The 13113-nt window shown below is 38.6% G+C and overlaps 1 protein-coding gene across 1 annotated transcript in view; it reads right to left on the bottom strand.

Annotated features, from left to right (window-relative positions):
* Positions 1–13113, bottom strand: part of SLC49A4 (solute carrier family 49 member 4) — a 72121-nt gene that overhangs the window by 8538 nt on the left and 50470 nt on the right. The window contains exons 7-8 of the mRNA XM_054208021.1: positions 12529–12656; positions 1704–1886 (exon numbers count right to left, since the gene is read on the bottom strand). Of these exons, the coding sequence (XP_054063996.1) occupies positions 1704–1886; positions 12529–12656 (311 nt within the window). The remainder of the gene's footprint in view (positions 1–1703; positions 1887–12528; positions 12657–13113) is intronic.

Raw genomic sequence — 13113 nt, forward strand, 5'->3', positions numbered from 1 at the left:
ACCTTCTGAATGATTTTTTTTTATCAAAGGAGCCAATAGCACCCACTGGAACTGATCCCTCCCCGCTGCGACCACAGGCGCTCTTCTACTTTTCATCATTTGTGAAACTGCATCACAGAGAATGGATCATCCTAAACACAAATTACTACTTTTTTTTTTTTTTTTTTCCTTTGTAGAATCAGGGAAAATATTCCAAGTGCATGGATATACTAATTTCAGGTTTATCCTTACCTGGATTTACGGATACCTGCTAGGGAAAGAAATACTGGAGACAAAAAAGGGATGCAAATACCCTATTTATGAGGGAATGAGCTCACTTTATCATAATTCTTCAGTCAGAAGTGAGACACTGTATCCCCATCCTCAATTATTAAGTAATTCTGAACACTGCATTGTTACTCTGAAAAACGTTGAAAAATGTCTCAATACTCTGTATAATCTTTTCGGCTCAGGTGTAAACGTTCAAAATAATAGCATATGTGAACAGAGTTCACACCAATCAATATTAATCATAAAAGCATTCTTTAAAATGTAAAGACTAAGTATCATGCCACTCGAGGCTAGCAGGGATGGAACTCAGATTTTACAATGACGCAGTTCAGTGTCAGTATTAAAAAAAAAACCAAAACCAAACCTAAGAAAAATTAATCGTTTCTCTCAGTTTGTGTTCACAGACCACAATTTGGAATGGGGTTGTCAATCTGTTTGCAATTCCCTGGCAGAAAGACACACACACACCATGCCGAAAATTTGTGCCGGGCTGTAACCTTCACGATTTCAAGCACAATTCGTTCTGAAATTTGTCAGTCTCCTCTTGGTTATAAAACACACCATGTTAAGAAGTAATCCACTCATGCACTCATGATAATATATAAAAGCGCAGAATTTCTAATGCTTCCAAAGTAAAACATTGCTCTACAAATCTTGCAGCATGAAGCAAACATTTACCACAACAATAAAAATCAAAAAACTGCATCTTTGAAAAACCATTAGTAAAGACCATTTTGCCTTTTAAAGCAAGATGGGTTCTTACTTTACAGCTTAGAGTAATAATATATATTATAGTCTACTAAATAGCAAGTTGAAAGTTACGATTACGAGTTATGAGGAAACACATAATACTCGAGAGATGAGAAAGTCTGAAGAAGTTGAGGAAAATATCAAGCAAAACACTGTTGTGCCTGATGAGGCCACCGGATTAATCCAAAGAAATGAGTATTTTGTCTCTGAGCAGCGGTCCCGAGACGCTCTCTCCCCCGCAATGGTATTTCCAAGCCACCGATGGGAGCTGACCGTAAACGGGGCGTTTCTGCTCTGCCCCTCCTGGGCAATGCAGATTTACCCCGAGGCACGAGAGGGGATGAGCTTTACTATGGCTTTGAACGCCCACAGATACCACCAGTAGTAATGGCCACATTACCCAGGCCTTCAGAGAAATATGACGACAGCGTGTATCTTGATGGGTTCTGGCTACAGCAAATTCTAAGTGGATTATGACTACATACATCTTGCACTAAAGCGTTTCCTTTTTATTAGCATGCATAGAGAAAAGAACAATTAAAGTTCTTCTAACTTGAAGAATCTACACAGGTAGATTCAAACATCTGATTATTAATGGAAATTGCATGTACAAATCCTCCCTTTACTGACAATAGTATGTCTTCACGGAGAACTATATTTTCAAAGTAGCTTTTATTTCTTACCTGTATGGTAAAACGTGAGGAAAAACAAAAGCACTCCCATAAACATGTTACTCAAAAAGGTGACAACTCCACAGGTAATTCCTTCTGGAACAGGGTAGACTGTTTCCACAAAGAGCTCAAAGAATATTGGTACGCTGCTGTTGAGGAATATACCCAACAAGATGCAGGATGTGTACAGTGTAGCTGTAACAGAAACAAAAACAGTTATTAATTTCACACTGGCATTTTATCCCCCCGATTCAGAGCTGCCAAGAATACTAATATTTGAGTAACTGAAAAATGCATAAACTTATTTTTATCCTCTGTGTATCCTAAAGCATATCACATCCTGATAGTTTTAGGTAGCATGCATGCATTGATTTGAATAATAAAAAAAAAAACCAGAGATACTGATTTTTTATTTTTTTTTAAACAGAACCCATGAAGATACATTCAGTGATCTGAAATTCACTTGTAAATAAAACAAACAGAACAAAGTTTTGAATGCAAAGCATCACCTACAGTTTAATTTACCTCTGAAATTAACAGAAACTATTGTCCTATACACAATTGGGACAGGGAGCAACTAATGCACCAAATCAGAAAAGGACATGGATTGACCTTTTGACTTAGCTTTAAAGGTCAAAACTAATTTTGCTTCCATTTTACAAATAAAAACTAATGATCTACCGGATATCAAGACATTAGTATTCATCACAGCCTGAGCTGCAACATGTTGGATCCCTTTTGGCTGCAAAAGGAAATGAAGGGCACCCAGCGCCAGGCAGGAACGGGACATATTTGATAACGCAGATTATTCACCGCTGTACAACAAGTTATTTTTCTTGGACGAATCAACAGAAGAATACAGGCATTTCGGCAGTGGCCTCAGACATTTCGTTCTACAATTTCTGACACTGCCAAATACTTTGCAGTGCTTAATAGCGATGCTTAATATGCCTATATTATCTATTAACAAACCTATTATATCTATTTCTGAGAAAAAAAAAAAAGAAAACTTCAGAAGAATTAATTAGCTATTTAGAAATGTAAATACATCTTTGCTAAGTGCTGTCTTGGGAAGGGGGAGATTTCCTGACCTGCAGCCTCAATAACTTGAGGCTAGTGATCAAGTAAAAAGTATAAGGATACCAGTAGAAGGCCTGGAAAAAAAACAGAGAAGTCTGGAATATTCTCTCAAGTTTCTACCAAAATTACAAGAAAACTTGAAGAAAATTTTTTCAGATGCAGAAGTGTTACCAAGTCACAGGGAAATTATTTATAGCATCTTGTCACTGCAGTATGGTACAAAATGCTTAGACAATTTTTTTTTCCATACGGATATATATGTTTATATAAAATAGAAACCGCATTTTCAGTTTAATTTACGTTCTTCTGTCTTGGAAAGGAGAGTACTGAAACAGCTCTGCTTCATCCTCTGTTAAGAATTGCTCGATTTTTCAATTAAGAAACTGTTAGGAATCAGAAAACTTCCAGCTTAAAAAAAAATAATAATAAAAAAAACAAAACACAAAACCCCACTGTTTCTTAAAATATGAAGAATCATGGACAAGAGATAAAGGCATTAAGGAGCAGAAAGGGCTATCTATCAGATCTTCCATTTGATGTGGTTTGCTTAAGGCACAAAGACATATTTATTTCTCTACAGAGGATTTGCCTGGACAGGAAAAAGAGGACAGAAGTCTCAGCCAGAAAGATGATACAGATGGCACAACTTCAGGAGGGACAGCTGGCCCCCACCTTTTTTTTTTTTTTTTTTAAAACACACTAGAACGTTCTAAGAGAGAAAGAGAGAGAAAGAGAGAGAAAGAGAGAGAAAGAGAGAGAGAAAGAGAGAGAAAGAGAGAGAGAAGAGAGAGAAAGAGAGAGAAAGAGAGAGAAAGAGAGAGAAAGAGAGAGAAAGAGAGAGAAAGAGAGAGAAAGAAAGAAACAACAAACTAATAAGCTACGATAACTTTTTAAACTCTCAAATTCTCTTATTATAAACTGCAGAAAAAAAGTCAAAGAAATGGATGCCAGGTATGTATGTTCAAGAGTTCTCAGAGAGAAAGGAAAAAACCAAACCAGTATTAGGATGCTTCTCCTAATGGGCTCTTCTCGCTTACACTGAAGAAGTGATTCCGTAGTTACAAGATCCATAGAGTTTTGCTGCAAGTCCTCAACAGTACTTAAAATTTCATGAAGCTCTCTTTGAAATCCTGTTTACCTCAAACACCACCGCACATTGCTCTAAATGTCTCTAACTGCTATCAGGTGTAGCCAGCAAATCCGAGCATTGAATTTCTGAGCATGGTATTTTTTTGTTGGCTTGAGAAGCCAACACATAAACGAAATAGAATATCTCAATACAAATGAACATCTGCCCCTCATTACACTCAATTAAAGATATCTATGGACAACTACTTGTAACTTCAACAGAAAATTTCCAGAACTTTCCCCAAAGAAAAGAAGGTGGTAGCCAGCCGTTATGTCTGTGTTAGAAACTCAAACAGTGGAAATAGTCGTGAAGCTGCTGAAAGTCACAAAGCACCATCAAAAGCTGAGCTGCATATAGAAAGCACCAGCAGCAACACCTCTGCAGGAAGAACGAAACCACTTCCATAAACAGCAACAGCCAGGAAGGGGGCATCGTGTGCCTCTGAACAAAGACGATCTCTAGGCACGTAATTTCCAGAAACTTAGATTCACTTGAGGTGAAGGCAAAAATATGCATCTGAGATTAGCAGCCATGCAAAAGATCAAGACTTCAAATTTTAGTCAATACAGGAGATGCAAAAGTTTACATAAAACAAACAGAAGCCTTCAAAATAAATTTTATAGTTTACGCTAGTTGAATTACATGGTTGTTCATCACTTACTAAAAGGTATCAACAAGACCAGACCAGAAGCAAGTAAGCACAATAACTCTGTACTTTAGAAAATACACCCTTACATTTCCTTGTCACTACAGCTTGCTTTAGTCGTACATTTAGCAGATACACCCACCGGCACACAACTCTCACTTCCATACCGCCATGAGCAAAGCAGCTTGAGCATTACCCTTTGTTTCCCCCCAAAGTACAACCTGCCCCACGTGTGCACGCCAAAAACTGCCAGCTGAATACCAACGACAAAGCCTCCGCTGAGATCACAGGTAACACTTATAAAACAAGGTGTATGTACATGGACACATATATTTGGAAACCAGTAAAAGGCAATGGCAAGGCAAAAGGACGGGTAGAATATAGCACCTGGTAGATGCCAACTTAAATTCTACGACCCAATGGAAATGACAGCTTTAACTGGTAAACCTCAAAAAGCCGCTCTGAAAGCGGAGGAAGTCTGAGGACAGTCCAGCCCGAGCCACACAGAGATGTGCACATCTGAAACCCTACAGAGTTCTCCCTTAATGGGTACATACTGTAGTGATGGGAAAGTATTTTTTTTATTTCACGTTTCTGTAAATCATCCAGGGTCTTCCTGAGTGCTTATACAAATAAGCTTATTTCATTAACTTTCGATTAAGTCACAAATTCAATTGGTCGACTAGAGAGGAATTCAAAGATAAGACAGGCAGTTTCAGAAAAATAAGTTCTGTGAAAAAGTCAAAGAAGAGTTCAAAAGTGGTTTTTGCCTTTTATTTCACGCATTAAGTAGCACACCTCATAGCAAGACACTGTAGCAGGGAGAATACCACCTATTAACGGAGACCATTTACTTTCCATTGCAGCGACCTTGCATTGAACGAACACAAACAATTATCACGATTTTATAATGCAGAAGAACAGCTGCTAAAGTCACAGCGAACGTTTTTTCAATTAAGACAATCTTGATGACAGCCATTGGAAATGAATATAAGGATATGAAAACACTGATAAAAAAAAAAAATAAAGGGAAAGAGATGATTTACCAAGAAGCTAACATTATGTCCTAAAGCCTAACAAGGACAAACAAGGTTGGACAGGCATACACTGGGGAAGCGTGTTATGCTATTAGTACTAAAAAAGATCACTTTTTCTTAGGAAAAGGAATTAACTGCCTATGAAGCTACGCACAAAGTTGTGTACCCGAGACAGTGACAGCTGTGGACATCAATAAATAATGGAACTGGGCTGCGTTTCTTTAAGCCACTTTGATTAAGGTCACGTTTTAAAGATGCTTGTGTGAATTAAGCAGCTATTTCACAGGTTGGCCACCGCGAAAAGAGCAGGAAAGGCAAAACACCCACCCAAAGCACAGCTGCTGCAGAGAACTGGCCTGGAGCTGCCGCAGCAGGAGGCTCAGGCTCGGCTTCATCGTGTCATGTTCGTGCTTGAGGTGTGAGGCAACCCATGCTATTCCCTCAGTGCTCATCCTCCTTCTCCTGGCCGGGATGGAAGCAAGAAATGAAAAAACCCTTGATAATAGCGCTAGGGATGTTACCCGTTAGACAAAGCAAGGTACCGACCAGGGACTGATGGTGACACAGTGGCTTAGCACAAAAAGGAGAAAAAGTGGTAAGAAGTTACATTTCTTCCCGGCTTCTTCTCCCCTGCAGGTCTTCAGCTCCAGGATGGCAAATAGGTGCCCGTATCCCAGAAAGAGATTTTCTTTTCTCCTAGCCACAAGCTGTGGCAAAAGCTTATGCCAAAAAAAAAAAAATTCGGAAAAAAATCAGTAATTCAAACAGGGATGTGATTTAATCAATGGCATGCACTTGTCCCCAGATGAGCTTGCAACACAGCAGAAGGAGTCTCAATATCTCTGACATCCAAACGAGTTCCCAGAACTTTCCAGGATGTTCTGCAACATGTTTAGCAATTTACTCTTAAATTATACCACTACTAAATTTGTAACTACGGAGCCTGATCCAAACCCAAATGAAATTAATGGAAGGACCTCCACTGACCAGCCCACTGGCACATAAGCCTTGGCTGATTTTTCACAAAGAATATGAAACATTACAATTTCTTTAAAAAAAAAAATGTATTTTGCAGATAAATTTACAAAGGAAATGCAGATACCCTAGAGCAATATCAAGCACAAGCAGGTGGTATAGCATCTTCTTCCAAAGTCCTCTGCCAGAAACTGTTGAACTCTGTACATTTTCTAACAGTTCCCTTCTCAGACAAACTGAGCCAAGACTCCCACAAATTTCATATGGATAAACAGGAAAGTAAACACAACTGAACATGTTCTTTTGGGTGTAGCATACAATTTAAAGTGAAGCCTGCAAAGATCTAGAGCGTTTTGTTATTGCCCATTAAAACAACATCCCAAACGCCAAAATGAAAGGATAATGCCTGATGTGGACGCACGCTTCATTGACTTCAGTACTTCAGTATCTCCACGAATACTTTGAACAATTCAAAGATAATTCCTATCAAACTCAGTTCCTATCAAATTCTCTAAAAGTCTGTTAAAGTGGAATGAAACTTCCATATAATTTAATTCCTGCTACTGGCCACGGTAAAAATAGTCACAGAAGAAGTCCCCCTTAATTTTTCCATGAGAAATGCGACTCCCTCAAGGTAAGACAGTAATTTTTACTGTAATTCACTCACAAGAACAAAAAACACAGTAGAAAGAGGAAGTCCCTGTAGTGCGCGTTTATAACATTTTCATTGCCTGGATTTCCATTCCAGCACATGCTAATCAAATTCTGATCTCATGATACAGTTATGAAAGTAACCAAAAATCTGATCAAATTGGATTTGTTCTATATACTTCCCAAGAGAAAAGCAAGTGGAACTCACTTCAAAAGCAGAGCATTCACTTTGGAGAACTAAAAAGTTAAGAAACGACTGAGTGAGCCTCAAGAAAAAAAAAAAGAAAGAAAAGGAAAAAAGGGGGGTGGTGGTGGTGGAAATCATACGATATTTGAGGCTTGCTATCAATGGATATTTCAAGTGGCCAGGTTTATAGATACTCATCCCTGAAATGCTCCTCCCAAATTTCAAGCATTGTACACTGTTTAACACTGGGGGTTTTACATAAAACCCTTAAATTAGTTCTTCTTTAAGCACTCTTCTATCTGTGGATTTACAGAAGCCTTCACAAAGACAAAGGTCATTACTCCCTTCTTATGAGTGGGACAAGCACAAGAGAACTGGGGGTAATGATTTGCCCACAGCCATAAGCAGGTTAATGCTGAAGCTAGAAAAAGAAATGTTTTCAGGCCACTGTTTTATCTTCCGGGTCCTCCTGCCTCATACTTATCAAGCACGCCTTGTTTAGAGTAAAGAAATTAAACTCAAAGAATAAAACAATCCGTATTAAATAATTAACATCTCTCTTTTTCAATACTGTGCTTTGTAGATGAGGACCGGGAGACAGACGTGTTTATAACGCTCAATCTGTTGAACCTGAAAAGAAAGCCTAGGCTGCTTAACCTAAATATAGTCATCAACTCCTGGAGTTGCCACCGGATGCAGAGTATATGCCATACAGCACTAGAAAAGGTTTTGTAAAGCAAAATTCTGCTGAATGTGCTCATAAATATTAGAATATCCTTGATATGCTATGCTGAAAACATTCAATCTGAGCTGCGAGCAACTAGCGTTGCATATCAATTTTTGGAAAATACTAGTATTTGTATCCAGAGATACTACCAGCAATACAAAGCGGCAAGATACTGAAACTGGCATTACAATGCCTTACACAATTATTTTGGGTCAAAGTATCCCATTGTACATAAATTCACATAATGAAGTTCAGTACAAAGCAAACTAACAATGGACTTGGCACAGAGAAACAGATCAGCAGCTGCATTGGGAATTCAATGGAGAAAACTATTTTCATGCGCAACGTGTGCATAAAATCGTCTTTGAAACTTGCTGAAAAATGCAAATAATATAAATTAAAATAATTTCTTAAAAGAAAATTCAAGCTTGCTTAAAATATAAACCGATTCCAGAATCAAGGGTTTTTAAGAGCTGTGATTAGCTGATGAGAGGTGTTTTAGACAGATGATACAGTAGCTATGATGGCACTATATCATTATTGCCTTGCTTTCTTCCCCCCCCCCCCCCCCAGCAGTTACTAGTTCATACACATCACTCCAAATACAGTTTTTATAAAATCTTTTGGAGATACATTAAGAAGTCAGCAAATGAAAACTTGTCTTGCTCTGTGGCAGGAGGAAAAAGGGAGCACGTTATGATAATGCAGAGCGACGCAGGCATTACACAATACAAACAATGCTAAACAGTGTCATTTAAAGAAAACACAAAGCAGTCATTGATTTTTAATATCTGCATTAAAGGTCTCCATTCTAAGTAATTACATTCTGTAGGAAATACCTTTAAATGATGTCGTGCCTATTTACAAGGAATTAGGAGAATATCAGACAAACAAGTGCAGGAAAAAACATTTTGCTGTGACCATTTTTTCCAACACAATTCCTCCCCCAATATTTAAACCAGACACTACTAGAACTGCTACAGAGAATACTGATTAAAAGAGGGAGGGTGGTTTGTTTGCTCTTTCCAAACAAATCTTTAGAGATTTTCTTCCCTTCCCTTTAGGGTGAATAATTGGCCACACTCTCTCACCTTTTTAGCATTTCAAAAGCCTGCTTCCATGCAAATGTACCCACCTGAGTGCTTTCTCTGCGGACCAGGTGAGAGACAGGCAGAGGGGTTTCAGAAGAGGGGAAGGAGAATGTCGGCCACAAAATATCCACACGCTACAGGAAAAGACTATTTTTTGGACCTGGGAAACCACTGGCAAGGTCTACCTATGGATGCAAACTTTATTCGTGGATCAAGCAGTTGTCAGGTGAGATGAAGAGGATGATGATGTTCTCTAACCAGCCTTCATCTCTAGGGTGAAGCCTGCCCTTCACACCTGGGCCAGTACAAAGACTCCCCTGAGGTGTCCTGCTTCCTCATCAAAATTGACCGTTCTGTCCCATGGAAGAGATCCCTTTTAACTGTACCAGCAGCCTGCCAGGTCATGGGGATATTTTAGCAGTTTCCAGGTACTGCTGAAGATGGCAACACTTGTTTATGGTTTTATAGGACAAAGTCAGACTCACTCAAGAGAAAAACATCGGAGGCAGGGCAAAAGAGGAGGGGAAAGCCCTTGCAAAATGGGAGATAGACAGTTGGAAGGGAAAACCTCCTTGCAAGATCAAACGCACGCCCCCACAAGTTTCCATACCAGCCAGTTTGAACCCTGCTTGCTCTGCCTCAGCATTCGAATGAGGCTCTAGAGGTGGACCGCGATCCGTCACTGTCTCTGTAGCACTGCCGAGCCTAACACTTGCGCTCTGTGCCATGGGACAGGAAGAAGTGGAGGAGCCTATTAACCTTCTGGCAACACCAAACCCTGTTGCCCACAATAACACAAGAAGCCCTGCTTTGCAGCAGGTGCTCAGCGCTGCCTGCAAAGTAGCCCCGGGATACAAAGCGTTACATGGACCTCTACTACAAAAACCCAAAACCCACAATGATGGTTGCTTTTGTTTTGCACATCTTCCAGCTCTACAAAAACACACAGAAGATAGCCACCTGGAAGTCCACTGTCAACACCGGTCCACTGAATGTGCAGAGTGACTTCCACCTTCACCAGCTACCCCAAATCACTTCCCACAGCTGCCAGCCAACAGCCTGCCTTTGACCTTCTACATTTATACTCTGATATACTCTGCATCTCAAACTTTTAATTAAAAAGAAGAAAAGAAAAAGAAAGTTAATCCAAGTCAATTCAAATGTTCTGTTCCTCCCAATTACTGTGGAATGCAGAGGTCATCATCATATTGCATCATTACATCGAGGAATAATCTAGCATGAAGTCCTATAAATTAGCTGAAATAGCTTGTGTGTTTTCATCCATAACAGCGTATTTCATGAAGATATACCACTGCTTTTCTGTGTACAAGGATTTAAATTGAACAGGCGCATTACATCTATTTTATATGAACTTTAATGAGAAAAGGCTGGTATGAAACCCCCACAACCTATGTGTGAAGTTTAAACACTATGCCAGAGAAGAAAAAAAGAGATCTTATTTGGTTAGGCCCTGATGCTTTAGATTGCCTTTTTTAGAGGACTTCACCATATTGCTAGCATTTTTATTCAAAACAAGCTTGTGTTTTATAGAAAAGGGTTCAACATTTACGGTGACATCTATAAGAACAGCACAGACAGAAAACTCTAAAACAGAATTTACAACTCAATCTAAGGAATCGTCCATTTTAAAAGAAACGATTACTGCATGATAAAAGCAACCCAATCCCTACATTTTTATCAAGGGATGTTAGTGGAGGATACTTTATATCAAACCCCAAAAGCCTTAGGTACTTTTATGTCCTGACAGTGGATCACCTTTCCAAAAAAACCACCGTAATGCACCTACATGCTATAAACAAACAAGAATTCTTCTAGAACCTATGTTGCGTGCTGAGCTCTTTAGAAAAAAAAATAAAATAAAATGAGAGACAGAGCTCCATCAGTTTTGTTTTGGATCATTGGTGAGTACATACGTAATGACTTTCACCTCTTGAAACCCCTCCGCTTCATTCTTATGCATAGACTTGAAGGGACGTTTATGTGTTTGGCTTGTTGCATCAATTCAGGGGATAGAGTTACTGTAAAAATTTACATTACTGCAGGCTTGTAATGAAGTGATGAAGCAGGCAAGCACAAGAAATAAGCTTTTATTGCGTTTACTTTAGATCTGATGAAAAGCAAAAATGCAGTCATTTAGTACAACAATAGACACCACGAAATTCAATTTATTGATTAAATTATGTTCTATTTAAGCAGAAATTTTTTTGAAAAATTTGAAATTTCAAGAGAAATCACAAATTTGACCTATACATCCAGATGGTGTTTCTCCTGATTTGATCATGTATTTCGATTTCCTGTACCCACTATAGTTTACAGTTGTGACATATGCAATGCACCAAGGACACTTACTGAAACTCAGAGTTAATTCAAGTAAAACAGTACTTTATATACTGCTCTCCACACCAAACTATTTATCAAAAATGGGAATAAACCAATTTTCATTTCTCCTATAATGCATAAACTTGCCTATAACAAAGATGGCACTTTATTTCAAATGGATTTACAGAGTTCTTTAATAAATAAATATTTTTTTAAATTTCGATGGTTAAGTTTTACTGTAACTTATTGCTCTGTTGAAGGTCTTGGACTCACAGGTCTATCCATCCATCCTTTGGTGCAGACAGTAAGGTGAAGGACAGATTTTTAAGAACAAAGCAATGCTAATTTTCAACTAAGGGTACAGCTCGCTGGCAGCTCGAGTGGACCTCTGAGCTTTTCCCCGACTCCAGACAACAGCTTTTTTTCCCATCTTTTTGAGGCACAGGCTGAGGTAATTTTAGGCTGGAAGAATTCCCTAAACCTGCATGCAGGGCAGCACAGCGCAGGGATAGATTTAGATGGCTGAAAACACTACGGGTCACCTTGGTTTGAACTGCACCATGCGTTTTCAATAATTAATATAAGTTTCAGACCCCTAAATTCCCAGACATGTCACTGTTTCTTATATGCAATGCTACTCCCATTCATCTGATTTTTCTCGGTTTATTTCTCACTTCTGTTATTCCAAACACTCAAAACAGAAAAACACTCAGTCCCAAAATCAATTTTAAATACATGTTCTGGGTTCTTATTATTGGGTTTTGTTAGTTTTTAATCTTTTTATGAAGTTATTTAAAGCTGGTAAAGAGATTTCAGATTCAGTAGGTTTTCTAAATCTTTTTTCTTCTTGTCTTGGTAAAACAACTGTATTTCTAAAAGATACCACGCCAGGTTATAATATAGGGTTTTTTGACTGCAAATATTTACCTGCAATACCAATTATAAATAATAGAAATTAAAATAATTGTCGATACCTGTGGTTAAAGGCAGATGAGTGACACTAGTTAGACAGGTGAGAGTGAACCAGGTTGATGCTAATGTTGCTCCAGATAAAAGCAGCAGCAGTATAAACTTCAGCATGCCCCTGATAAAATCTGCAAACCTAAAATAAAAGCACAGATCAGAGCAGTACAAATGCTGATTTTCTTATTATTTAAATGTGATGCTTGACAATTAATTCAGTATATTCTCATTAAACATTTTGGAGACTATAAAAACAATTTAAAAACCATTTCTCATTTTCAGAAATAGAAAAAAGCGCATTTGTATAGAATGGTGATATTTCTAGCTGTCAAGCTGAAGAGCCACGGATTTTTTTAGCTGTCACAAAATAACAACCAAACAATTCTCAAGGCATCAATTGAAAACACTTGGTACACAGGATGGGTTTGGCTGGTTTGTTTTTTTTTTTTCCTTCTGCATTTGTTGGACACAACATCACACCACTACTTACATCGCTGTTTTGTCAGCGTTTGCCAGTCTCCCTTGGCAGACGCACGCGGCTCGATTAGCATGTGAGGAAGCTGCTGCATTTCATTCAAGACATAGTTAAGCGTCAC

This window comes from Rissa tridactyla, chromosome 7, assembly GCF_028500815.1.
Source record: "Rissa tridactyla isolate bRisTri1 chromosome 7, bRisTri1.patW.cur.20221130, whole genome shotgun sequence".
NCBI lineage: Eukaryota > Metazoa > Chordata > Aves > Charadriiformes > Laridae > Rissa > Rissa tridactyla.